Genomic DNA, 25676 nt, shown 5'->3' with positions numbered 1-25676 from the left:
TTTCTTGGAGTTCGCCTATTCTCATAAGTCTGTTTACTCTCTGAATATCAAGTTTCCTTATCTGCAAAACAGTTAAGAGAACTCTCACAGGGTCTTTGTGAGGATTTAAGATAACGAATCCAGAGCATTTTGCCCAGTGCCTGGCACATTGTTATGCTCACAACACATACCAGGCATCAAGCTCAGGCTGGAGACACAGGGACAGAGTAGACACTGCTACTTCCCTTGGGCTGTTTAGTAACTTAGAAGATGTAGACATGTGCTCAGCTAATTCACACTCAAGGCTGGCTGTGCTAAATTCTCCACTGAGAGAGAGAGAGAGAGAGAGAGAGACAAGGAGAGAGACAGCGAGCACCTGGTGAAGCCAGGACTTAGTGTTCTCTCTAGCAAAGGGTGACGGGGGTGGAGGTGGGCAGGCAATTCCTGCTAAAGGAAGATTCCTTCCTCTGGCACCTCAACGACTGTGCAAACATTATCTTCCCTTTTGAGTTTCATGTGTAGAATGGACAGAGTCATAGCTACGTTGAAGGTATTTTTGTGAAGATTAAATGAGGCAATGAAATATGCTTACTACAATCTCTGGAATATGGTAGATATTAGGAATCTTAATTTCTTTCTCATTATCTTATCATTCTCTTTTTTCTCCTCTTTCTCCCCTTCTTCTTCTGTATCTATTTCAGGACTCAGCATCATACCAGAGGAATATGGAATTAAAAGGTAAAACCTTATAGTAGAAAAACCATTATCTACATTTATATAATAGCTACACATTTCCCTCTTTTTGACTCCTGCTTCATTATGTTAACCACCCTCTTCCATCTACTAAGAGTAAACATTCTAAGAGTTATTTATTTTTATTTCTTTGAGACAGAGTTTTGCTCTTGTTGCCCAGGCTAGAGTGCAATGGTACAATCTTGGCTCACTGCAACCTCAGCCTCCCGGGTTCAAGCGGTTCTTGTGCCTTAACCTCCCGAGTAGCTGGGATTACAGGCATGCGCCACCTTGCCTGGCTAATTTTTGTATTATTAGTAGAGACAGGGTTTCTCCATGTTGGTCAGGCTGGTCTCAAACTCCTGACCTCAGATGACCCGCCCGCCTCAGCCTCCCAAAATGCTGGGTTTACAGGCATGAGCCACCGCGCCCAGCCAACATGCTAAGATTTATTACTCAAAGACTACAATTCCTACTGATATTGTTCTTGGAGAAAAACGCATTTTTACTTCTCCCTGGTTTTTTAATTCTTTGTCATTGGCCAAGTCAACTATATGTTTGGATTAAGGTTGTCAGATTTAACAAGTACAAAACATAGGACACCCAGTTAAATTTGAATTTCTGATAGCAATGAATAATATCTTAGTGTATCTCATGCAATATTTGGAACATCCATAGTTTGGATAATTGGAGAGTTTTATAAAGGAACACTTCAGACTGGCTAGGCTTCAACTGACAGTAAAACTGAGACTATCTGGCCTTATGCTCCCCTTTGCAAGTCGGGGCCACTCTGGGACTGTCTAGGACAGGGAGGCAGCCTGGGTTTAAGGTCAGACAGACTTTACTTAAATCTCGAGTTGGCCATTGTGATCTGGGCTAACTTACTTAACCTTCACTCAGTCAAAAAGCATTTGTGGAGCTCATGGCATAGTTGTTAGAAGCACAGACCCTGGCGTTGGAGGACTGCTTAGGTTTACTTCCTGGCTCTGCTGTGCAACTTACTAAACCCCTCTGTGCCTCACCCAAGACTGTCCTGAGGATTAAAATATGGTACATTGATAGACTGCAGTGGACAGCGTCTGGCATGGAGCAAGTGCTATATAAATGTTTAATAAATAAAGTGATAGAATTAAAGTATGGCAAAAACCTCAATTACTTCTGCACCAACATAATATAGTGATAATAATAAAAATAAGAAAAGATGTTGGTACTCCAATAGTAAGCAAGACAGACGATATTCTTCATATGATAGAGTGAGTCCTCAAAGTTATATCTTTAAAAGACTGAATTAGATATCCAAAACTTTACCATAAAATTAAGTTGTCATTATTTCACTACATTTCTCATGATTATTATTGGATAATTATTTATAAATCTCTGTTTCTTCCATGACCCTTAAAGAAGAGCAAGTCACGTGATGACAGGACCACAATAATTATATATTGAAGGGGATCAAAATATGCCAGTCAAAATATACTATCCCCTGATAAGTGGCTTTGGTCACGTGGATTATTTTGAGTGGAAGGCCACTGAGAATCAACAGAGGCAGAAAGAAGCCTTCTTGGAGCGTCTCCTACCTGACTATGTACAGACACTTCTGAGAAATTCTCTCTCCCGGGGAGAGTTTTATGGCCATGAAGAAGATGGAAAGTGGGTGCTGAGTGGGCACACAAACCTCACAAAAATAAGCCTTAGCTTCCATTGGTTTCCCCATATATTTCCTTCCCACATTATACTGCCTCTAGAAGCTCAAAACTCTTTTCCTTTGTCTTGTCACTTCTCCACAAATTTCTCACCTTTTTGTTAAAGTGATGTATAAGTCCCCAAGTCTGATGGCCCTTTTAGGATTTGTTTGTTTGTTTGTTTGTTTTTGAGATGAAGTCTCACTCTGTCGCCCAGGCTGCAGTACAGTGGCGTGATCTCGGCTCACTGCAACCTCCGCCTCCTGGGTTCAAGCAATTTTCTGTCTCAGCCTCCTGAGTAGCTGGGATTACAGGTGCCCATCACCACGCCAGGCTAATTTTTGTATTTTTAGTAGAGGCGGGGTTTCACCATCTTGGCCAGGCTGGTCTTGAACTCCTGACCTCATGATCTACCCTCCTCAGCCTCCCAAAGTGCTGGGATTGCAGGTGTGAGCCACCGTGCCCGGCTCCCTTTAGGGTTTTCATTTCATTTTGTAAGGACTCCTATAAGCATATGAAAAAACCATTTTTCTCCTGTAGTCTATCTTTTGTTAGTTTAATTTGCAGGACCTCAGAAACTGAACCTAAGAGAGTAGAGGAAACAGGAGTTTCCTCCCCTAGAGTACAATGTATTGATCCTCCCATTTTGAGCACAATCTGTTATTTCAACTTCTCAAGCATCCCATGAGACAGGCGTTGATCTTTGAGTTACAGAAGATAAAGGCCCAGGGTTCTGAGGTGTAGCCCCGGCTCCCAGTCACATGATTTCTAAGCAGGAGAACTGGGATTTGAACCATGGTCTCTCAGATACTAAAGTATCTTTTCCACAGTGTTCTGTTTTACTCTCCTGCTTTCAAAATACCAACTTGGAGTGCCAGTAAAAAGTCTGATATTGAACACAAACAGAATGGCCATTTCAAAGCATTTTGGGAAGTGGAAGGGTTAGAAATCCAGTCACACTCCCGGGAGAAGGGCTGAGAAGTGTTGCTGTGACTGATGGGCCAAGAATCCACCCAAGAGTCTTGTGAAATTAATTTGCAATATGTCTGTGTGTTTTATCACAGCAGCCCTGAAGCCGGGAGTGTGGATGGTGAAGGCAAATGCTCTAGAGTCTTAATTAAACATTGTGTTACCTCCAATCAACAAGAGTCCCAAATCAACCAAGGTTAGTTCAGCTTGATGAGTAAAGCTGCCTTTCTCACTGATCTCTGCAGTCAAAAGGTGCCGGATCAGATATAGCGTCATTACGGTGTGCTGTGGAGAGGTGGAAATACACACTGGAGTGTCAGCGGGTGTGGGCTAGCCACAGTGAGTGACACATGTTCTGAGGTATTACGACGGTCCATTCAGCCAGTAACCTTCCATGTAGATATCAGCTCCCCCTTCTTGAAGAGAAACCAGGAGCCTAGGGATTCTAGACAGTTCGCCCAAGGTCATAAAGCTGGCAGGGGCAGCCCTGGACTTCAAACTTAGGTAGTTTGGCTCCATGAGCTGTGAGAGAAGACCAAAAAGTGCGGTGCTGGCTTTTAAAAAACATCTAATGACAGAAAAGTGAAGATCCTAATATTTGTTGACCATCTGATGTGCTAGGAGTTTTACATATGGTAACCCATTGGTCCTTCCAGCAACCCTACTAATGACTTGTTGTAATTCTTATTTTATAGTTTCAGGAAACCAAGGCTCAGACAAACATAAGGCCCAAAGGAATGCATCTGGGAGAGCCAGGATTGGAAGTCCAGTCTGTTTGCTGCCAAAATCCATTGCTGGTTGAACACTGAGTAAGAAAGTATAACTGTTTAGCTGTTGCCTCACTGCCAGTCATTTTTTAGCGTACTCTTTCATCCTCATTCCAATGCTTTGGATTAAAGATTATGTTTCTTTTATCATAGATGTGAGGAGAAACCATCCTTCCAGCTGGTGACTGCCTTAAGATTCTAATCAATAGCTTAAAATGAACAACGGCAAGAAATAGACTGTGATCAAGTGATCAAGGGATGGAGTCTTAGCTAAATGCAATGTAGATATTGGATGATAGAAACTGCTCTCATATCTTTCAGTATCCAGGAACCCGGAGTTCAGGATTATAGCAGATGAATTCTTTAGCTGGCTTCTTGCTTTGAAGAGGAGGAGGAACCAAAAGAGTTTTAAAATACCTACCGTATACTACTTACCTATCTTCTGAGAAGGATAAATTGACTTCAAAGAACTTAAATAACTAGAAAGATTAACAGCTAGGTCAGAGCCATGGGGTTTATATGAGTTCTTAGTGAAAGATACAGTGGGTGGGGGTGGAGAAAGGCTTGATAACATTGCTTTAAATCCCCTTGGGAAAAAAATGGAATAATAATCCTACCAAAAACTCGGGGTGGTGAAAGAAGATCAACTCCAAGGGAGAAAAATGCCCATGCAATGAACTGAATAGCATCCGTGAGCAGAATGACAATGCACTGATTCAGCATGGGATGGGAAAACCTTTCTGACAGTAATTACGTGTATTGAAGGAGAGAACAGGAGTCCCTAGGTGATGAGTTCTCTCTTCCTGTTGCAAAGGTTTGTGGGCCAAGCATCACCTGGCCTGCAGGCCCGCCGGAGTCTTCTGAAGAAAGGGCTGGGGGCTGTAGTTGATTTTAGCAGGTGCCTACAGCGGGGTACTTGTTTTTATACAGCCTGCAACCTCAGGATGGTTTTATATTTTTTAAATGATTGAAAAAATCAAAGAAGAATGGTATTTCATGACATGCAAAAATTGTATGAAATTCAAATTTCAGTGTCCACAAATAAAATGTTATTGGAGCATTGCCACACTCATTTATTTATGTATTGTCTGTGGCTGCATTTGGGCTACAATGGCAGAACTGAGTAGTTGTGACAGAGACCATATGGCCCACAAAGCTAGAATATTTACTACTATCTGGCCCTTTCCAGAAAAAGTGCCAACTCCTGGCCTAGAAGAACTTGACCCCTTCTATTCCTAGGGCCAGAGTTCAAGACTGATGATTTTTATCTAGACGACTGGAGTTGCCATTCGCTTGTCACCTTGTTACCACTCTTGCTTCCCTAAATAAGTCTCCATTATATCAGGCATAGTAATCTTTGAAAAACCTTATTAAGGTATAATTCACCCATTTTAAGTGTAAAATTCAACATAAATTTAGTGCAACCATCACTGCATTCTAATTTGAGACCATTTCTGTTACCCCAGAAAGATTCTTCTTGCCCATTTATGGTTAATCCCCATTCCCTCCACCCCCACCAGGCCCAGGAAACCACTAATCTACTTTCAATCTCTATATGCTTTTATTTTCTGAACACTTCATTTCACTGAAATCATGCAATACATAGTCAGAGAAATATTTTTAAAACATGAATCAAGATCATGTCACTACGTTGCCTAAAATCCTTCTACAGCTTTCATCAGCACCTAGAATAAAATCTCAATTCTTTACCCTGGCCACAAAGACTCTTGCAATTGCCCCCTCCCTAAGTCTCTACCCATATCACATGCGGCCTTTTCCCTTGTTTACAGCCACAGCGACTTTGCACTGGCCGCTCCTTCTCATTGGAAGGCTTTTCCCCAGGCTTCTTAACGACTCGCTCCTTCCTATTCTTCAGTTATTCTTTCTACTTAAACAAAATCAAAGTCCTCTTGACTTTACATCCCCTACAGCTCCTCCTTCATTTCTCTCTTTCCCTTCACGGCAAAACTCCTCAACGAGTTGTCTCTACTTGATGTCCCAGAGCACCTCCATCTCCTCTCTCTCAAGCCCATTCCCATCAGGCATGACACCAGCATCCCCTCCAGTGCAGCTCTTGTCAAGGCCATGCTGATTCCTACATGGCTAACTCCACTTCTCACTGGGCACAGCAGCACTTGATGCCATTAGCCAATCACTCCCTCCTTGAACCCCTCTCAGCACGTGGCTTCCCCACACCACAGTCTCCTGTTTTCCCTCCTGTTTCATTGGCTGCTCCTGCTCAGCCTCCTTTGCTCATTCCTTGTCTCCTTGGCCTCTCGATGTTGTAGGGCTCACTCCTTGATTATCTTCTCTTTTCTCTCTATACTAGTTCACTTGGGGATCTCATTCTGTCTCATGGTTTTAAATGTTTCCTACAAGTTGTTGAATAGATAGATAGATAAAGTCAGTCATTACTTAATGGTGGAGATACGTTCTGAGAAATGTGTCATTAGGCAATTTCGTCATGCAAACAGCAATAGAGTGTGCTCACACAAACCTAGATGGTATAGCCTACTACACACCTAGGCTATACAGTGTAGCCTATTGATCCTAGGCTACAAACCTGTATAGGACATTACTATACTGAATATTGTACACAATTGTAATGCAGTGGTAAGCATTTGTGTATCTAAACATAGAACAGGCACATGAAAATACAGTATAAAAGATGAAAAATGGAACACCTGTGTAGAAGAACACTTCGTCATGAAAGGAACTTACAGGACTAGAAGTTGCTCTGGGTGTCAGTGAGTGAGCAGTGAGTGAATGTGAAGGCCTAGGAAAGCACTGCATAGTACTGAAGACTTTATAAACACTGTACATTTAGGCTACGCTGAATTTATTGAGAATATTAACCTTACTGTAAATAGTAACCTTAGCTGACAGTAGTTTTTTTCCTTTATAAACAAAAGATTTTTAAACCTTTCGACTCTTTTGTAATACCTTAGCTTAAAACACAAACATTGTACGACAAAAACTTTCTTTATATCCTTATTTTATAATCTTTTTCCTGTTTTTAATTTTTCTTTTTTACTTTTCTTTTCTACTTTTTAAACTTTTCTGTTAAAAACTAGGACACAAACACACACATTAGCCTAGGTTGATGCAAGTTCAGGATCGTCCCTATCACTGTCTTTCACCTCCCCACCTTGTCTTGCTGGAAGGTCTTCAGGGACAATCACATACATGGAGCTGTCACCTCCTATGAAAACAATGCCTTTGTCTAGAATACCTCCTGAAAGACTGATCTGAGACTTTATAGTATTTTTTTTTTTTTTTTGAGATGGAGTCTCGCTCCGTCACCCAGGCTGGAGTGCAGTGGCGTGATCTCGGCTCACTGCAACTGCTGCCTCCCAGGTTCAAGCAATTCTCCTGTCTCAGCCTCCCAAGTAGCTGAGTGGCACCTGCCACCACGCCTGGCTAATTTTTTGTATTTTTAGTAGAGACAGGGTTTCACCTTGTTGGTTAGGCTGGTCTCGAACTCCCGACCCCAGGTGATCCACATGCCTCGGCTTCCCAAATTGCTGGGATTACAGGCATGAGCCACAGTGCCCGGTCAGTAAATTTTTTTTTCATAAGTAGAAGGAGTACACTGTAAAGTAAGTATTGTATAATAAATACGTAAACCAGTATTTATTATCATCAATTATTATGTATTGTACATAATTGCATGTGCTATATTTGTATCCAACTGGTAGTGCAGTAGGCTTGTTTATGCCAGAATCACCATAAATAGATGAGTAATGCATTGTACTGTGACACTGGGATGGCTACAATATCACTAGGTGATAGGAATTTTTCAGCTCCAGTATAATCTTAGGGGGCCGTCGTCCATTGTTGACTGATCCATCATCATGCAGTGCATGACTGCATAAATATGAGTATGGATATAGATATAGACAGAGATATCTTCAGCGCTGAACAGTCTCCTTAACTCCATACTGAAATACCTGCTGGATATTTCCATCAAATATTTCATATGCATTTGAAATTTAACACATAAAAAACAAACTCATGTTCTGCTTGCAAAACCTGACTCTTCCCCAGTCTACCCTATCTCCATGATACCTTCCCTCATTAAGGTACTCAAAAAACTTTGCAATAATCCTATTCTTGTTCTCCTTTCATATCTCACATTCACTCCATCAGTAAATTCTGTCATCTCTGCTCTTAAAAATGTATCCAGATTTCAAACATTTCTCACTTCCTCCGCTACTCTCACTTGGGTCCAATCCTCTCTTGACTCTCATTGAACCGATTATTGCAAATGCAGTGTTGCTCCTAACTAATCTCTTGGCCTCTGCTCTTGCCCCTTCCAGTGTATTCTCAATACAGCAGCCAGAGAAACTCTTTTTAACATAAATCAGATCTTGCTATCTCTCTACTCGAAGCCTTGCAATGACTTCCCTCTTGATTCAGAGTAAAAACAAATAACCTCATATGGCCCATGAGGGCCTTCATGACCTGACCCCTGATACTTCTCAAATCACCTCTCTCATTGTTCTTCCTTCTGCTAACTCCCTTGCCCTGCACTGGCCTGAGGCAGACCTGCCCAGAACCAGAAGATAAACTGCTGGGAATATTTTCATATCTGATGTGGGGATAGGACATGGGACAATTGGATTTTTCCCAAGGGAGACACCTTAAATGTCTTCAGTGAGGAGAAGTCACTGGGTCCTGGGTCAACGGGATGCCCACTCTCATTGTTGGAAGCTGAAATTATTAGAAACAAGAACAAGTTCCCAGAGTATCTGGGATGTAAGGCTATGAATGGGTTTTTGCTGAATTTGTGCAGATGGAAAGAAATTTTTGGGCTTTTTCTCTGTTATACAGTCACCTGAGGCTTGAAGTGGGTAAGTTTTATTGGACAGAAATATGCAGTTGCAGAGTGGATTTACTTACCATAACTGCAAAGTTGTCCATAGGCCTTTGTGATGCTAGACATGGACTTTGCAGCCAGATGGTGGTGTTCTAGAAGAGCAGTGGTTGTCTACCCTGATTCTCAGAGGCTACAGGCAATGTTTCCACAATGAATTGTGTCTGTGAATGTCATTTCCAGCTTGCCCAGGGTAAGCCATCTTTGTCCTTTGATTTACAGAGTAAATTGTGGCAACCTGGATGGGTTTTTGTTTATTTTTGTGTATGTCTGGTTTTCAAGTAGGCTTATGTGCCAGATGCTGATGGTATCCTGCCCTGTGTCCTTCCTCCCTACTTCGGAGTTCGCCTGCAGTTCACAGATAATTCTCAGCATGCTGGCAGCTCTCCACCTTCACTGGCAATGCTTCTGTTTCTCTATCTGAGACTTTTCTCCCCCTGTTTCATCTCTCCACTCTCTGAGTTGTGTTTTCTGGGAATGCTTTCTGAATAAACCACCTACACTCAACACCTCATCTCTATTTTTGTAGACGCCCAAATTAGGGCAGCTTGGTGTGTGGGCATGGGATGGAGTCAAAAGCTGTCACTCACTGAACATTTTCTGTGGGTTAGATCCTTTGCTAAGTACTCTACCGACATCATTCCATATAATGACCTTTCAAGATAGGTATAATTCTCCCCATTTTACAATTGCTTACCATAAAAGGGTTAAGTAACCCTCTCAAGGTTCTTTTTCTCTCATGAAAAAACATTCCTTCCCACTGTACTGACAGTAGAGAGAGGCAAACTTAAATAAGCTTTACTAATTTCCTCTCCCATCAACTCACAGTGTTTTTGATTCACCTATTCTTTCTTCAGCCCACATGGTCTGGGAAGTGGTTTCTCCAAAGGAAGTAACCTGAGACTCAGGGGTAGGTGGTCCTGGTTAAGTTCAAATTGTGACTCTTTCCCTTCTTAGTGTCTGACCTTGAGCAGATTTCTTTATGTTTCTGAGCCTCAATTTCCCCGTGTATAAAATGGGAATTACGATGACTTAAAATTGTAGTGATTGAATAACACTTTAATTAGGTTGGGCATGGTGGCTCACGCCTGTAATCCCAACACTTTGGAATGCCAAGGCAGGCGGATCACTTTGAGACCAGCCTGGCCAACACGGTGAGACCCTGTCTCTACTAAAAATACAAAAATTAGCCTGGAGTGGTGGTGTGCACCTGTAATCCCAGCTACTTGGGAGGCTGAGGCAGGAAAATTGTTTGAACCCAGGAGGTGGAGGTTGTAGTGAGCCAAGATTGCACCACTGCACCACAGCCTGGGTAACAGTATGAGACTCTGTCTCAAAAAGTAAATTAAAATAACACTTTAAAAGACTTTGATTAAACCTGTGTAGTGGCTGGTACCAAGGAGGTGTTCAATTCCCATCGTGTTGTCTTTGCAGCTATGGGTTTTAGTTTGTATTTGATTATTTTCTTCCTCTTGGTCTTTATGCCATCAATTATCTATTTTCTTTCTTTTGTCTTTATTCTTTCCCTCTCAACACTTCTTTTCTCACATTTTATAAATATACTGAAGCCTCCCCTATCATTTCCTCCTGCAACCGATAACAAACTCTCCTTACTTGTCATTGTTTTCATCAACACTTGGACCCTCATTTTTCCTGCAGCTCTTTGCCTTTCTTTTAAAAGAGCTCCTCAACTTTACCTATATTACATAAATTCAGCGGCCTCTTTCCCATCCATATCCTGCCTTACCTCAACATCTTGGTATTACTCTATATGATGGCCACCCCCTCTCATTTCTCCCCTTTTAATTCCATGACCCTCTTCTCGTCATTTCTATCTACATTGATCATGGTTTCTGGGCCGCTCTTTACATTTTCCGCTTCCTCTGCATAGCTTTCAAGGTAGATCTTTCCCAAAGTTCATGCTTTTTCAAGCTTTGCTTTTTTATCACAGAGCTCCTTGGGTGGTGAGCTCACTCGTGCCATGATTTCATCCTAGTTACTTTTCTGTTTTCTAAAGCTATGCAGCAGGCTTCCTTCCTCCCTGGCTTTCTGTTGGGTTCAGACAACAGTAGGTACCAGTAGAGGATCAGAAGAGGGAAAGAGAGTGAGGTTGCAGTCTTTATTCCCTTAGCTCCCTCCCTGCTGGTTCACTACCAGATTGCCCAAGGTCATAGTCCCTATCACATGGCTCCATCTGGGTTCTGGCCTTTGCAGGGCAGTTGCTAGCTTTGCAGGACTGTACCATGCCAATCTGATTTAACTAAACTATCACCAAATCTTTGTAAGCAAACCCTTTATTAAAATCTCCTCCACTTGCCTGTGTATGACTTTCTTATTTTTCCACTTGGATCTTAAATGAGACAACCACACATTATATAACCCCTGGAGAAGCATGCAGGAAAGGAACTTGAGTGAGAAAACTTAGGTAAATTAAATGAATATAAACATATTTATTCCCTGCTTAGCAAGCAAGGACTTTTATTCAAAATAAAAGATTCTAATGGATTAGTAGCTAAGAATAAAGGCTCTGGAGTCAGACTTCCTGGTCTGAATCCTGGCTGTGCTATTTACTAGCTATGTGACCCTGGACAAGTGACTAAATTCTCTATACTTCAGTGTCCCTATCTATAAAGTGGGGATGATAATAGTTCTGAGTGCCAAGATTTATTGTGAAGACTAAATGAGATGATTCATAGGGAATACTAAATAAAATGTCTGGCACATGTACGTGCTCAGTAAATCTTAGCTATTATTCTTATGTCTAACAGAATTGAGTTTGGGAGAGGCTGATAAAGGCTAGGTCCAGAGATTAAGCAATCACCCTTATTAGCTGGAGGGAGGTTTCTGAGTTCTAATATATGCTTCATTAGTCCCTAAAGACAATACCAAGTTCATGCTAACTTTGAGAATGCCCTAGTTACCTAGTGTGACAGACAGGTTTTAAGATGGTCTCAATTATATCTTGTGTAGTAACACCCTCCCCTTGAGCACAGGCAAATCTGTGAATTGCTGCTAATCAATAAAATATGGCAAAGGTAATGGGTTGTTAGTTTTATGATATGTTACATAAGATTGCAACTTTCATCTTGCCAGCAGGCTCTCCCTTGCTCATTTTGATGAAGCAAGCGCTATATTGTGAACTGACCTATGGAGAAGGCTATGTGACAAGGAACTGAGAGCAATCTTTGCCCAACAGCCAGCAAAAAAACTGATGTCCTCAGTCTAACAGCCCTCAAAGAGCTGAATTGTTCCTATTGTGAGACAAGAAGTGGATTCTTCCCCAGTTGAGCCTCAGGTAAGACCACAGCTCCAGCTAACACCTTGATTGAATTTGTAAGACCCTAAAGCAGAGGACCCAGTTAAGTTGTTCTTAGATTCCTGGTCAGCAGAGACTATGAGATAATAAATTTGTATTGTTTTTAGTCACTAAGTTTGTGGCAATATTTGTGTAGCAATAGATAACACACCTAAAATGTAGCTGCATTTACTCATTGTTTCATTCTTTAGCACTTACAGTCACCATGATAGTTTCTGAGGACAAAGATTAGTAAGACTCAGTGTCTATCCTCAGACAACTCACAGAATAGTGGTGGTAGTCATGGAAGTAATGAAGATAGACACTGAAATCACTGAGAAAATCATGAAAATACAAATACTATAGTGGATGTCTGTACAGGATACAGTCAAGGCAAAGGGAAGAATGGTTTGTTCTACCTGGAGGATGAAAGACTCAGGAAGGACTTTCGTGAGGAAATGATGTCTTAGCAAGTCTTGTGAGTGAGTGTTTCATTGGCAAAAGAAACAATGTGACCGAGATATAGCAAGCATTATAAAACTGGGTGTGTCTGGGGAGTTGCAGGCCTTCCTTTATGGAGTAGAACACAGAGCATATGTATCGTGGAGGGTGCACTGGTGAATAGGTAAGGAACATGACACTTAGCTGGACAGGTAAGAGTGAGCATGAAAGTGGCTGATCGTTGAGGACTGTGTGTGCTAAAGAAAAAAATTTTAAAAGTTAAATGTTAGGTGATGTCGAAGAGCCCTGAAATGTATAAACAGTAAAAGGACATGATTGGATTTCTGTTTCTTCAAGATGACTGTGTCACAAACACTGTAGAGGATGAAGTGGAAGGAAAGAGACCAGAGTCAAACAGACCATTATAGACCAGGAAGGGAGAAAGTGTGGCAAAAAGAGGACCCTCCTTGGAAAGAGTCACAAGGTAGAAATCATGGGCTGTGCAGGTGAAGAAGGTGGGTAATCGAGGTTGATGCTGAAGCCCGTGGATTGGGTGGCTATGTTGACTGGTGCTGCAAGTCCCCGAAATGGGACCATGGGAGGCAGTGGGATTGTAGGGAGTGGAAGCAGGAGGGTAGGGCATGAGACTTTGTGGTGATGGCATTAGTTACCAATAAAAAAGACAGTATGATTCTTTCTTCTAATGAGAGGAACTGAGACTAGGCAGCTGGGAGAATCTTGTCAGTCTCTAGATATAAGAGAAGTAGTTTCTTTGAAAGGAAAACTTCAAAATTGAATTCTGAGACCCATGATCAGGATGGGAGGCAGAAGTCAGAAGAGAGGGTGCAGTTTCAGACCGTGGATCTGGGAAGAGATTTCCTCACTGCAGCGTGATCTGCTTAAGGACAGAAAGTTCCAAAGAGCCCTAATATACCTTCAAGGCCTCATCTGCCTGGATAAGTCTCGTTCTTGCTTTCTGCATTCCAAGTACACTGCCTTCTTACTATACCTGGAATGCTCCCTGTTTACCCAGGTCATAAAGCCCACTGAGTTGCTTGCCAGAGGCATTGGAGACCATAAGAACAAGAATGTAAAAATGCAACTTTGCTTTGAACAGAACTTCTAAACTAAGCCTGTCTCATGCCTCTTTGCACATCCTCTTCCCAGTGTCTGGCAGGCCTGTCTTCTCCACTTCCTTCTTCATTTTTGGCTTTGTGAAGTCATCCTTAAATATTCCATTCATACCTCATGCCCTGCACGAAGAATTTTCTACACCTCTAATATGAGCCAGTATCATGCTTTGTTTCCACAGAATGCTTGATTATCTCATTCATCATGCTTCTCACAGAACTGAAACGATCTTAAGGCCAATACCACATTAAATTGTGAAATACTGCATCTCCGATGCTTGGTATATGGTAGATATCCAATTAATATTACTGAAATACATGTTTCTTGAAGTGAACTGAATAGAATAAAGAAAACAACAATTGTAATCAATATCCAAATGTTTAAGGAGAGAGAGTTGGCAAACTGGCCTATGAAGGGATTATACCCACCAATGGTCCAATTGATAATAGAGAAAAGGACATGTTCTTGTTTGCTGCATTTGAAATGTGTACCACTAGTAGATAACTCTTGCCAACACTTTATGCTATTAAACTGCTGCCACATATATATTTGTAACTCCAGTGACTCCCAGGGGGATTTCTGGTTCCCTTATTTTATTCCCTGGGCAACAACTACACTTGGGTTAGACGTAGTCATCACTCAGTACTAACAAGGAAATCTATAGGATTAATCATTGTATTCTTGTAGTGAGCAAAGCTATATATTCAACACATTTCCTCATGCTGGGCATTCATGAAGACTACATTTCCCAGCCTCCCTTGCAGATTGTCCCATACCATGTGACTGAGTTTAAGCAATGAGTTTGTGAGTGGGAATGATGAGTCACTTTGAGTCCAAGGCAGGAAGATGTAGGTATGGTTTTTCTAGATCCTCTCCTCCTGGCACTGTGGCTGGAAGTGAAGGACTCCAGCTCTTCAGCAGCCCAAATCCTTGCGTCACTCTTTGAAATTCAGACAATGTACACTGGACTGTGATTTGAGCAAGAAATAAATATTTGTTGCGTTAGGCCACTGATATTTAGAGCTTTTCTGTTAGCAACAGTCAGTGTTATTTATGATAAATAATACAACCTCATAAAAGTTGTTTTGAAGCAAATAACATTCCTCCACATAATCACTGAAATGTCTATTTATTAATAAGTGGTGCAGTATTTATTTAAGATAGAACATAAAAAATCAGGTAAGAATTATTTGCATAATATATATGGAAATCAACCTATTAAAGTTGTTCAAATATTGGACAGAGCCAGAATATAAATTACACATACAGTTTAAAAATTACAGGAAATCATATTATAAAGAGCACTAAAGGCCACTTGTGGAATAGTTGTGTTCCCCTGTAAGCCAGAATGTGAAGAAAGCCTACTCGTAGCACAGAGACAAACCCAGGGAGCAAGGCACCAGAATTCTATGCCATAAAAAGGGGTTAAAAAATACAATCCAAAATCAAATACAATGGATTCATGTCACTGGGAACCACAATTTGTTCTTCAAAGACTGGTGTTTTCCATCACTGCTACATTAGAAAAAGGAGGAAAAAAAATAGCCATATCCTATCTGAAGCAAGGCAGAGATCATTTTTCTCTTTAAAACAAGGAAGGACTAACAAATCTGATGAAGTCCACCTGTCTTTCTAAGATGATTTTTCAGGATGGGACAGAGCTGACCTCCCCTCTCTGACAGCGAATCTCTGATCCTTGGCAAAATGGCTGCCCCAAATCTTGCAGCGCGGCCACCACCTGGACTCTTAACCCTCAGGGGAACTGTGGGAGTGGGAACTGCCGCCTCCTTGGAAAAGGATTCAGAGGGGTATAGAAGGGCCCAATTACCAGATCAGGCTGGCTTCCATGGGAAACCTTGATCTTTTAATACTGAGAAAGAGAGACACAACTGTTCTGAGCTTTTGGCCTCCCAGAGAATGCTCTTAAAGACTCACCTGTTTCTGCAGAATTTCAGAGCTCAGAAATAAAGGTACAGTCTAGAGACAAAAGACCAGAGTCAGGAGAGATGTGGAGATATTTGAACTTGTTTGGTTAAAAACAATGACAGGAGCTCCTTGGGGGCAGAGAACAAGGGGCGCTTGTGGATGATCTGCAGCCACACCAAGCCCCGAGAGCCAATGGATGCCAATGTGAACCAGGTGAATAATTTATGCGGTATTATTTTCTGCCACTGACAGCTGGATTGTGAAGCCACTCAAAGGACCTGCTGAACAGCCAAGAGGAACAGCTGACCCAGGCATCACTCTACTCTCCAGGGAACTCATGGGTCTGTGATCATTTTACTGTAAAGCTGAGTGGACGTAGAAGGCCGAAGCATTGTGGAGGAGCTAGGGCCTGATTTGAGAGGAAGCAGCGGGAAGGAGAAGGAGCTTTCCAGGTACACGGGCTTTGGTTAAATATGCAGCTCTACTTCTTACCATGTGTGACCTTTGATAAGGTCTTTTCTTCAGTTTCCTCATCTATAAGATGGAGACAGTAACATCTCCCTCATGGGGTTCCGATGAGGATTGCATGAACTTGAGAGAGAGCTATCATGTCACAGGCAACTCATAAGGAGCGCTTAGGATAGGTTTCTCTCCCTTTCCCTGACCTCACTTTTGTGGGCAGAGGAAGAGAAGGGAACATTAAAATAAAATATGCTCTCTTTTTTTTTTATTACTCTTAGGTATCAAATTGCAGTCCATTTGATAAGTCTAAGAGGAATTACAAATACATTCCTGAGCACTGAGCTGGGCTTCTGACTACCTAATTGTAAGCCATTCTCAGGTTATTTGTATATACAGCCCATTATTGGCTGTGTCAGAAAATATCATTATTTCCCTTGAAGCTTATTTTAAGCCCATAACAGTGCTATCTGGAGGATGAAGGCTTAGGTAGAATGACAAACTTTAAAATTACTGGGCAAACTATGGTTGTCCTAGAACTTGACCATCCTTCTTTCTGAATATTTCTTAGGAGCTTTCACTTCAGCCTGACTCAGGAGAACTGAAACATCTTACCACAGGGATTCACAAGGACTGCTGGGGAGCCCTGCCAAATTCTGGCAGATTTATCCCGAGAACAATGTAAGTGGAAAGTAACAATGAAGATGCTCATTTGAGTCAACAGAGGCCTGTTTACTTCCTAAAATAATCTCCTAGTTACATAACCATGTCCTAAGTTGAGTCCTGTTTGTTTCTTTGTAGCTTTTGGTGAAGGCCCTAGAGTATCTGCTTGTGGCCTGACAACATGGGGATTCCCTGGGACAAGGTAAGAGGACCCAAGCTGTGTTCAAATGAGACCCAGAGATCGCAGTGCAAAGGGACACCTTTGGTAAAACTGGCCACTTTGGGTCATATAGATCCCAAAAGAAATCATGCCCGACCTCCTAACATCAAAACCATAGGGATTTATCAAGGAGAAACCCTGTTTAATTGGTCTATAAATGAGGATACAACCTAAGGCATGACTGGAGCTGAATGAGTCCAAGTGATGGGCTAAAAAGGTAAACCAGTCCAAACATGGCAGGACCAAGAAGGAACAAGGTAGGAGAGGGCAGAGGGGTGGAGGGCAGAGAGGTGGAGGGTAGGAATGCCTGCATGGCAGTGGGATTGTTCTTCTTCATTCCCTATCTCAACCGCACCCTGCATCAGTGGTTTTTGCTAGGCCTTTTGAAGACAGCAGGAATCTGGGAGAAGGAACATCATCATCTTTCACAGCATGGAAACATCAATCTTATTCCAGAGAAGGGAAGAAGTCCCCAAAGGCATGTCTGGTTTAACAGTTTCTCAAGTGGGCCAGGAAGTTCTTATTCATGTTCTGGGCTCAATAGTGATGCTTTGATTTCACTTGCTATTTTACTTTTAGTTTTGTCTCTAACATCTGGAGTGAGGATCAGAAGACCGGAGTTCCAGATTTATTCTGTGACTCAATCACTTCTTCAATCACTGAGGGATGTGGTGTGATGTTCTTTGCTCTGAGCTTCTGCTTCTTGATCTAAAAAGACAGGTGGTTGTTCTGGGTGATCAAAAGCTCTTCTTGCTCTGTGTATCTTCGAATCCATGAAATTACATCTCCTTGCATCTATGATAACACATCAAAATACGAATCACAATTTTCTTACAGGGTTGCTGAGGTTAAAGCTGTGAAAGCCTGGGAACAAATCTCCCCAGGGAGGGTTTAAGCAAGCATTAACTCTTTATTCTGCAAGCTCCCCCATTCATTGCTAGGGTGTTGCCTGATAGCCACCATGCACAGTTGACTTTCCTTGGGAAATCATGAGTCTTTTATTCTTGCTATTTGACTTTATCTCCTACACATCATCCAGATGGCGCAACCTCTGGTACTATACATCCAATGGAATTGCCACAACTCAGCCACTGAGATCCAACATTCCTGCCTCTCTTCATTCCAATATTCCTTCTCTTCCTTATTGTGGTAGACAAGAGTAAGCATTTTTATTTGCAGAGATGTACTTACTTAAAAAGCAATCGGAAAAGCATTTGATTTAATAATTAGGATTGTATCTCCACCATTCATTTTTCTGAAAAAAAAATTTTTTGGTGTAAATTTAAAGTTCATAAGTAACACCAAAGACTGAGACAATGAAGTCCATGCATACTGTAAAAAAATAACATAAATAACAGTCCCTAGTATGCATCAGTCATTGTACTAGGGGCTTTGTGTGTACATTGATTGTCTCATTTGAAAATCAAAACATGGCAGAAGAGTCAAATGCTTTTGAATGTGCTGAAACTCAAATTTTCTTCAAGGTCATCTCTGTATGCTTCCTGTCTCTTCTACACTGCCATTATTGGCTTCTAAAACCACTAAAGCTAGGCAGATAGCCTGGTCCTAACACGTTCTAAACTGGGCATTGGTGAGGGGCTGCCTGCCGACTTGTTTAGGGGTCAGTTGGCACAGTTTGGGATGGTATAATATCAGCAACAATAGCATTGGGTTAATTTGAATATAAACAACTTAGACTTAAAAAGTTCATCCTGAAAAACAAGCCTTCAAGGACAAGTGAGGACATGAAGCAAATTCCTAAGGATGCCTGGGGTTCAGGAAGCAAAGAAGAATCTTTGGTTATTCATGAAAACCAAATACCAGCTATGTGGCATTTTCTGGGGAAGCACAGGGGTTGGGGAATCCTGGGGTGTGTTTGGCAGCACTGTCCAAAGTACAGTTGACTTCTTAGGCTGCTGAACAAACTTCTTCTCTTGCCCCAGGAGAATTTGATCTGCAGGTTCCCACAAGTAGAGTAACATCTTTCTCTTGAAATAGGTGCTGTGTCATAGTCTGTATCATAAACTTCTCTTGGTCAACATGATGAAATGAAAGTAGCTCAGCTCCTTGCCTGATCTCAATCTTAGTAGGGCTTAGGAGAGAAGAAGAAAGCTGGTTTCTCCAACAATCTTCCTCAGATTCCCTAGAATCCCCCTTTTTTGCACAGCGTCTCTGGAGCTACGAAATTCAAAGCATTGAATCCGAACTCGAAGTCCCCATTCAACCCACTCAGTCTTGATTGGGCCGATTGGATCATTGCCATTTTGATGTAGAATCTTTGCTCTCATTTTCATGTTCAATTTCCTATGGTTTCCAAGCTAGGAAGCTTTTCTGTCTGTATAGAGTTGTTTGCAGGGATGAAATCAGGTATTTTATTTTCCTGGTAGACGTAGTTTGAAGGGACCTCTGATACTTGAGACCTCTAGATTACTAGCATTTTGATGGCAGAAACTGTGGTTTTCTTATCTCTGAATTTCCAGTGCACTGCACAGTTCTGGGCATATATTGGTGCTTAATAAATCTTGTTAAATGAATAAACAAATGACTTTTTCTTTATTATACTCCCATTACAGTAGCATGGAATTATGAGACCGATTTTGTCAAATTATGAGTAGGTCGGGTTATATTAGGTTTTTCTACAGGAAATTATTCTTTCAAATTAGTGTCTAGGAATTACCTTGCACAAAATAGACACAGGATGCATAATTGTTGATTAATTAGTTCATCTTAACCTATACACCTTGGGGTTATCTAGTTATGTTTTCGTGAAAACTAGGGCTTTGTAATATCAGTGTCATGTCTAATAAGCTTAAACTCCCAGTTCTAAAAACAAAGTTATTCAATAGCACTTTCTCAATTTGATGTGTTTTTCTTTTCCTGTAATAATTTTTTTCCTTAAACTTTTGATATTTGCTTTTGTGCTGATATTTGATAGTCAAAACTCACTTGATCTCCAGTACTTTTCTCAGCCCAATAGGATCATGTTTCACCTAACATTTGTGAAGCTGATTTATCTCATTCATTTTGATCTTGCTAAAACGTGACATTTACAATTTTTCATGTCCCACTGTGACCCAAAAAGACCAAATACATACATAAGATCATAATTTTACCTGATCATATCATTCCTAGTTTTGATGATGGAATTATTTTGTTAACATTTCATGGAGTTCTGCTGAAATGACTGCAATTTCTTGGGCAAGTTTCAGAACGACTAGCATATCTGTGGTCATGTAATCCTGGGTCATGTTATTAACCAGTTCCATTGGATCATCATGCTGTTCCTTTGTCTGACAAAAGGATCTTTGTGAAAGCACACACAGTTTCTTCCCATCACTCACATTCAATTCCAGACCCTGAATTTCTGCTTGCTCACTGTGAGCCATGTTGCTGAGATTGTCGATGCATAGGCAACTTGAGCAGGTTTGGTTTGCCTTTCTGGAATGTATTTTTTGGGGAACAAAAGGAGAATATCAAAGCAGAGTTATTCCAGAAGATCATTTTTCTCTTTTCCTTTTCGTTTTCTTAAATGGGGAAAAAACAGTTCTTAAGGTTCTTATTATTTATTCATTCATAAAACACGTATTTTGTCTATGTCTATATTGATAAAGACAACTTACTAGATGTTAGACTATCAATACTTCCCTACTACTGATCAGTACAAACCCAATCTCTGCTCTCCTGGTCTTATGTTTAGGAAATAATACAAGCTCCAATTCTTTCTAGGTTATTAAAAGAACCTAAGGTAGTTCCTCCAATTTTGGATCAATGGTAAATACTTTAAGCTAGAACTCCATTGAGTTGCTGGAAAGTGCATCTATTCGTAAAATACTTAAGATAGCAAGTTCTTCAAGAATATTAGTAAGTTAAAAATTAATTGGTGCATATGTGGAGTGTGACTCACTCTCCTTTTTTGTTGGTTTCCAGTAACTCGGGTACATAAAGAAGAACTTTATGTACATAGTAACATGTTGGACGTTAGGCAGGTGATCATCTCAAGTGAAAGATTCCAGGAAGATCAGGATTCAACAATCACGCCCTCAGGAAGGGGCATAGGGTTTCTTAGGCTGTAATCCCCAGTGGCACTTTCAGGCATATTGAAGGAGTGGGGGAAAGGCCCAAATCACCCATGCCCTTTGTCCTTCAGATTGCCAGCACGTCAAATGGAAACCCATAGGGGACAGGCTTCATGTCTGATGCATTGAGAATTCTGGTGTATTTTCTATCTCAGACTTCAAGGTCTACACCCATCGATGTGTGGGGTTCTCAATGAAAAACAGCCTTCTGCCACTCACAATGTCTGCCCTTGTCCTGGGACTTAGGGCTTTGGCTGTAAGTTCCTAAAGTCAGGGGTCAAGCTCTAATCACTACTGTATTCTGAGCTTTTTGTACAGTACCTGTTGACATGTGAGTTGAAAGGAACCTATCTCTGAGGAAGGGACTCCTCTCTCCAACATAGTGCCGGACTCTTGTATTAGGAAGTGATGAAACCATCAACCAAATGTCTGCCATAGCTACTGTGGCTCTTGACAAGACTGTGAGGGAGAATAGCAGTGTCAGCTGAATACAGACATTTGTTTAGGTCATCTGAATTATCTTGATTGTCACCATGGCAACTATCCACAACCAGTGTCTAGGTGTGTGAGAAGACTGATACAATAATACTGTGGTGTGGTCATTTAGCTAATTCATTCTAAGCCTAACAGAAACCTTTTCCATCAAAGTTTTTCAGAGCATAACAACATCTCATAAGAGGCCAGAGGATGGCTTGTGCTTAATATCACACCTGTAGAGTAGGGCAGTGCTTCCCAGGCTGTCTGCTTACATTTTAGCTTGTCTTGTGATTACATGTGGTTTTAGTACTTTCATTTTAAAAATCTGGGTTGGTTCCATACATTTGGAAAAGTAAAATTGGATGGTTCTGGAAATGTTGCCTGGTTGCACATCAGTAAATGTAGCTTGCTTGTATTATTTTTTTTCTAGATCTAAAATGCAATGCATCAAGCAAGCATGTTTAGCAATAAAAGTGGGAATCCCCCTCCTGCTGGATAAACTGAGTGCTTTCCACACGACACAAAGTCATATATCTTGACACAATCTCTAGGATGCATTATATAAATGGAAGAGTGGTGTGGTGAGGGGAAATAAGGGCAGGGAGAGAGTGAGCAGACCTGACTTCTGAGTCCTGGTTCTCTATGGGACAACTGAGTGAATCTGGGTGTGTCACTTTACCTCAGCCTAAGAGTCTTCATTTATAAAATGGACTAGATAATTTCTGTGTGCCTTCTAGACTTTAATTTCTATTTTAGATGGATATTTTGTACTTCAGTATCATAGGAAGAAATGGGAGTTGAAACTTCATTTTAAAGGCACTGAACTTAGCTCCTGTCCAGAAGGGCACTTCACTTCTGATAAATTCCATTGTCCTCGGCTACCTAAATTGGAAACTGTTTTAACTGTGTGTGTGTGTGTTTCTCCCTGCTAATTCGTAACTCATCAGAAATGCTACTCTTGGGATTACCACCACTTTTTACAGATAAGGAAACTGATGCATGATACTAAATAACATCAGACCAAGTGAGGTCTTTTTGAGAGCTTTAAAAAGGTTTTGCCACTTTTCTCTTCAATATTTGTTTAAATTCTTTGTTTTAGAGACACAATGACTATCTCATTCCTTTCCTAATGTTAGCTCAGTAGGCAGCCCCACTGATACGCCACGCGGTTTTGTTGAGAAAATTATTTTCTGCTTTCAAAAACAGCTGATTGCTGGAGTGTTTTACACAAGAGGGCAGTGATCCTAGAAATAACTTAAACTACTTTCTCTGCTTACCAAACCAAAACCCAAACCAGCCAACCAAACAGACAAATAGCATGGCTCATCAGTAATTTCTCCCTGTACCGGTTCAATCGTGATTAAAAGTTAAGAACAGCAGATAAATGTGTATCCTAGAAGAGATTAGCGGAACCATTTATATAGTGTAAGGTCATGCAAACCATGCTGAAAAGGAAGCACTTTGTTGTGGTGACATGGGGAGGAAGAGGCTGTGGGAAGCCCCTGCCTGGGTGGGGCCACCACACACACGCATGCATTTGATGCAGCCATTGGTGTCCCCGTCGGTAAGCGCTGGGTGTGAGAGTAAGTGAACTATACAAAGTCTGTCTACATTACAAGTGGGGTCAGCCAGTGACCTCTTTCAAATGGGCTTGTTGGAAGGGGTCCATACTGAATCAGAAATCCCATCCCCTGTGGATGACAGAGGCATGGATCCGCTGGGCGTGAAGGGGTCCGTGTCTGTGTCCGTCTCACCCTCGGCGAGATACCGCTTCTCCCTCATCCAGCTCGACCCCCCATTGGGCCCAAACACATAATCATCTCTGTCCTGGGAGATGCTGAAGCCACTTGGAGACCTCTCCAGCTCCTCGTGGTTGACCGACATCAGGGACAGAGGTGTGTCGCTGTCCCGCGTGATGCTACGTCTCTGCTGGGGGGAGATTCGGTCAGAATAGGGGCCCTGCAGGTCAGCCTGGGAGTGGCAGCTCACTCGGGAGTCGAGAAGAGTCAGGATAGGAAGAACCGTGGGCCTCTCTGCATACGTTGTTGCCGAGGAAGGAGGAGCTGCCTGAACCTTTCCAGTACTGGGTCCCCCTCGGGGCAGGTTCACAGGGTCATGTGCAAAAAACCCATAGGGGCTGACTTTGTCAATGGGCACCTGGTGGAAGCTGTAGGGCGGTTCCGGGGGGCCTGTCTCAGAATAGTTGCAGATGATGGTTTTCAAATCAGAATACCTGTTGTCCTCTTTCTTCTCTGCCTCAGCTGGCGAGGAAGTGCCCTTGGTTGGGTAATACTCCGTGACCTGCACCTGCAACCGTTCCATATGTTGCATGTGCATATCCACGAGGAAGTCCAGCTTCTTCCCCATGTCCTGAACCTGGAAAATCAAAGGATCTGTGAGTTACCACTTTCTCTGAGGGTGGGGATCATTGCTGTTGGTTGGGAGGAAATATTCTTTTTTTTTTTTTTTTTTTAAGGTGGAGTCTCAGTCTGTTGCCCAGGCTGGAGTGCAGCGGCGCAATCTTGGCTCACTGCAACCTCCATATCCTGGGTTCACGCAATTTTCTGCCTCAGCCTCCCAAGAAGCTGGGATTACAGGCGCCCGCCACCATGCCAGGCTAATTATTGTATTATTGGTAGAGATGGGGTTTCACCATCTTGGCTAGGCTGGTCTTGAACTGACCTTGTGATCCACCCGCCTCGGGCTCCCAAAGTGCTGGGATTACAGGCATGAGCCACTGTGCCTGGCCGGGAGGAAATATTCTAATACTGTATTTACTTTTCAGAAGGGAACAGAATTCTTGCAACTCTTAATAAGAAGAGCAGCTAATAATTTATTTTGTGCCTCCTACTTGCAAGCCTTGCATACCATGTATTAGTGCTAATCTAGAGAAAACCTAGGCAAGGGCTTTCTAGGAAGCAAAGGCGGAAAGCAGAGAGATGCTTCGAAGTGTTACAGGCCTGCTGTGTCCCTTAGAGGAGGAAGTGGCCTTCCTAACGTTGCCTGGGTCAAGGAGCGAGAGTTCTCAATTTATGAACATTTCCTTAGACAGAAGCATGTGGATTGTTAGTCTATGTTTCTCCTACATGGTGATTTAAGCTGTAAAAATACAAGGGCAGTGGTTAGTAAGAACTGAGCGTCTCAGAACTGAAGACCCTACCCAGCGGCTTGCTCTTGCCTGCCTAAATTGTGAATGACTATACATGAGTGTATGTGCATAGATGTGTGATGTTCTTGCTTTGACAATTCACGACTCACCAGGAAACGCTGTCGTCAGGTGTGTCATCCCATTTTACAGGTAAGGATACGAGCACCGTGATCGGCAGATGCTAGGATGGCATCTGAGTCTCAAGAATAACTGACCCTTTTAGAAAAGTTACGATTTGACTCTGTCTTATGCGCTTTATTGACTCACGTGAATTTTACGACAGTCCTCCAAGATGGATACTATTATTATCTCTATTTCACAGGCAAGAGAACAGAGACACAGAGAAATCATGTACAGCGGAAATTATAAATTTTTAAATGAAAACAAAATTATTGACTTAACAAAAAGGAATAATTCAGATTTGCTCCTACCTCTCCTGCACGGGTCCCATTTAGGATTTTGAATAAAACAAAAGGATTAATCTCATCCTTGAAAACCTGGCAGTACCATTTATCTAATGTAGAGTTAGGCAGATGATGCTAGATTATGAGTTCTTTGCTATGAAAGCAAGAGTGAGCTGCATGGTGCTGTGAGTGAGCGGGTTTCTCGTTCCACCTTGAACGGATCTCACCTGTAGCCTGCCCTCCTCCTGGCCTCTTCAAACAGACCACCACTGGCCCGGACATTGAGAAAAGGGGGACACACAACATGCAGGGGCAGGTCACTAACATTTCCTAAGGGGTCACCATGAAATGCATGATAACTGTAGCTATCATCAAGTGTTCACTGTGTGCCCGCTAATATTATGGGTAATTTTCATGTATCAACTCAATCC

General features: G+C 41.9%; 2 protein-coding genes and 1 long non-coding RNA gene across 4 annotated transcripts in view; 1 reads left to right on the top strand and 2 right to left on the bottom strand.

Moving 5' to 3' along the window:
• LOC105492820 (HHLA1 neighbor of OC90) overlaps positions 1-4620 on the bottom strand; it is a 44402-nt gene extending 39782 nt beyond the window's left edge. The window contains exon 1 of the mRNA XM_011760079.2: positions 4565-4620. The gene's annotated coding sequence lies outside the window, so the exon portion shown is untranslated. The remainder of the gene's footprint in view (positions 1-4564) is intronic.
• On the top strand, positions 678-12184 carry LOC105492823 (uncharacterized). 2 transcript variants are annotated; one of them, XR_011606729.1, is made up of 4 exons: positions 678-717; positions 3458-3558; positions 4058-4171; positions 12099-12184. It is a non-coding gene; the product is annotated as an uncharacterized lncRNA (long non-coding RNA). The 2 variants fall into 2 exon arrangements; XR_003020709.2 differs by having other exon boundaries at positions 12102-12172.
• A 2798-nt stretch (positions 12185-14982) lies between these two features.
• The window catches only part of LOC105492824 (potassium voltage-gated channel subfamily Q member 3), a 363808-nt gene continuing 353114 nt past the window's right edge, over positions 14983-25676 (bottom strand). The window contains exon 15 of the mRNA XM_011760082.3: positions 14983-24069. Within this exon, the coding sequence (XP_011758384.2) occupies positions 23335-24069 (735 nt within the window). The 3' untranslated portion in view covers positions 14983-23334. The remainder of the gene's footprint in view (positions 24070-25676) is intronic.

The sequence above is a fragment of the Macaca nemestrina genome, chromosome 8 (genome assembly GCF_043159975.1).
Source record: "Macaca nemestrina isolate mMacNem1 chromosome 8, mMacNem.hap1, whole genome shotgun sequence".
NCBI classification, from domain to species: domain Eukaryota; kingdom Metazoa; phylum Chordata; class Mammalia; order Primates; family Cercopithecidae; genus Macaca; species Macaca nemestrina.
Note: the sequence above shows the minus strand (reverse complement) of the source record. Positions and strands in the feature narration are given on the sequence as shown.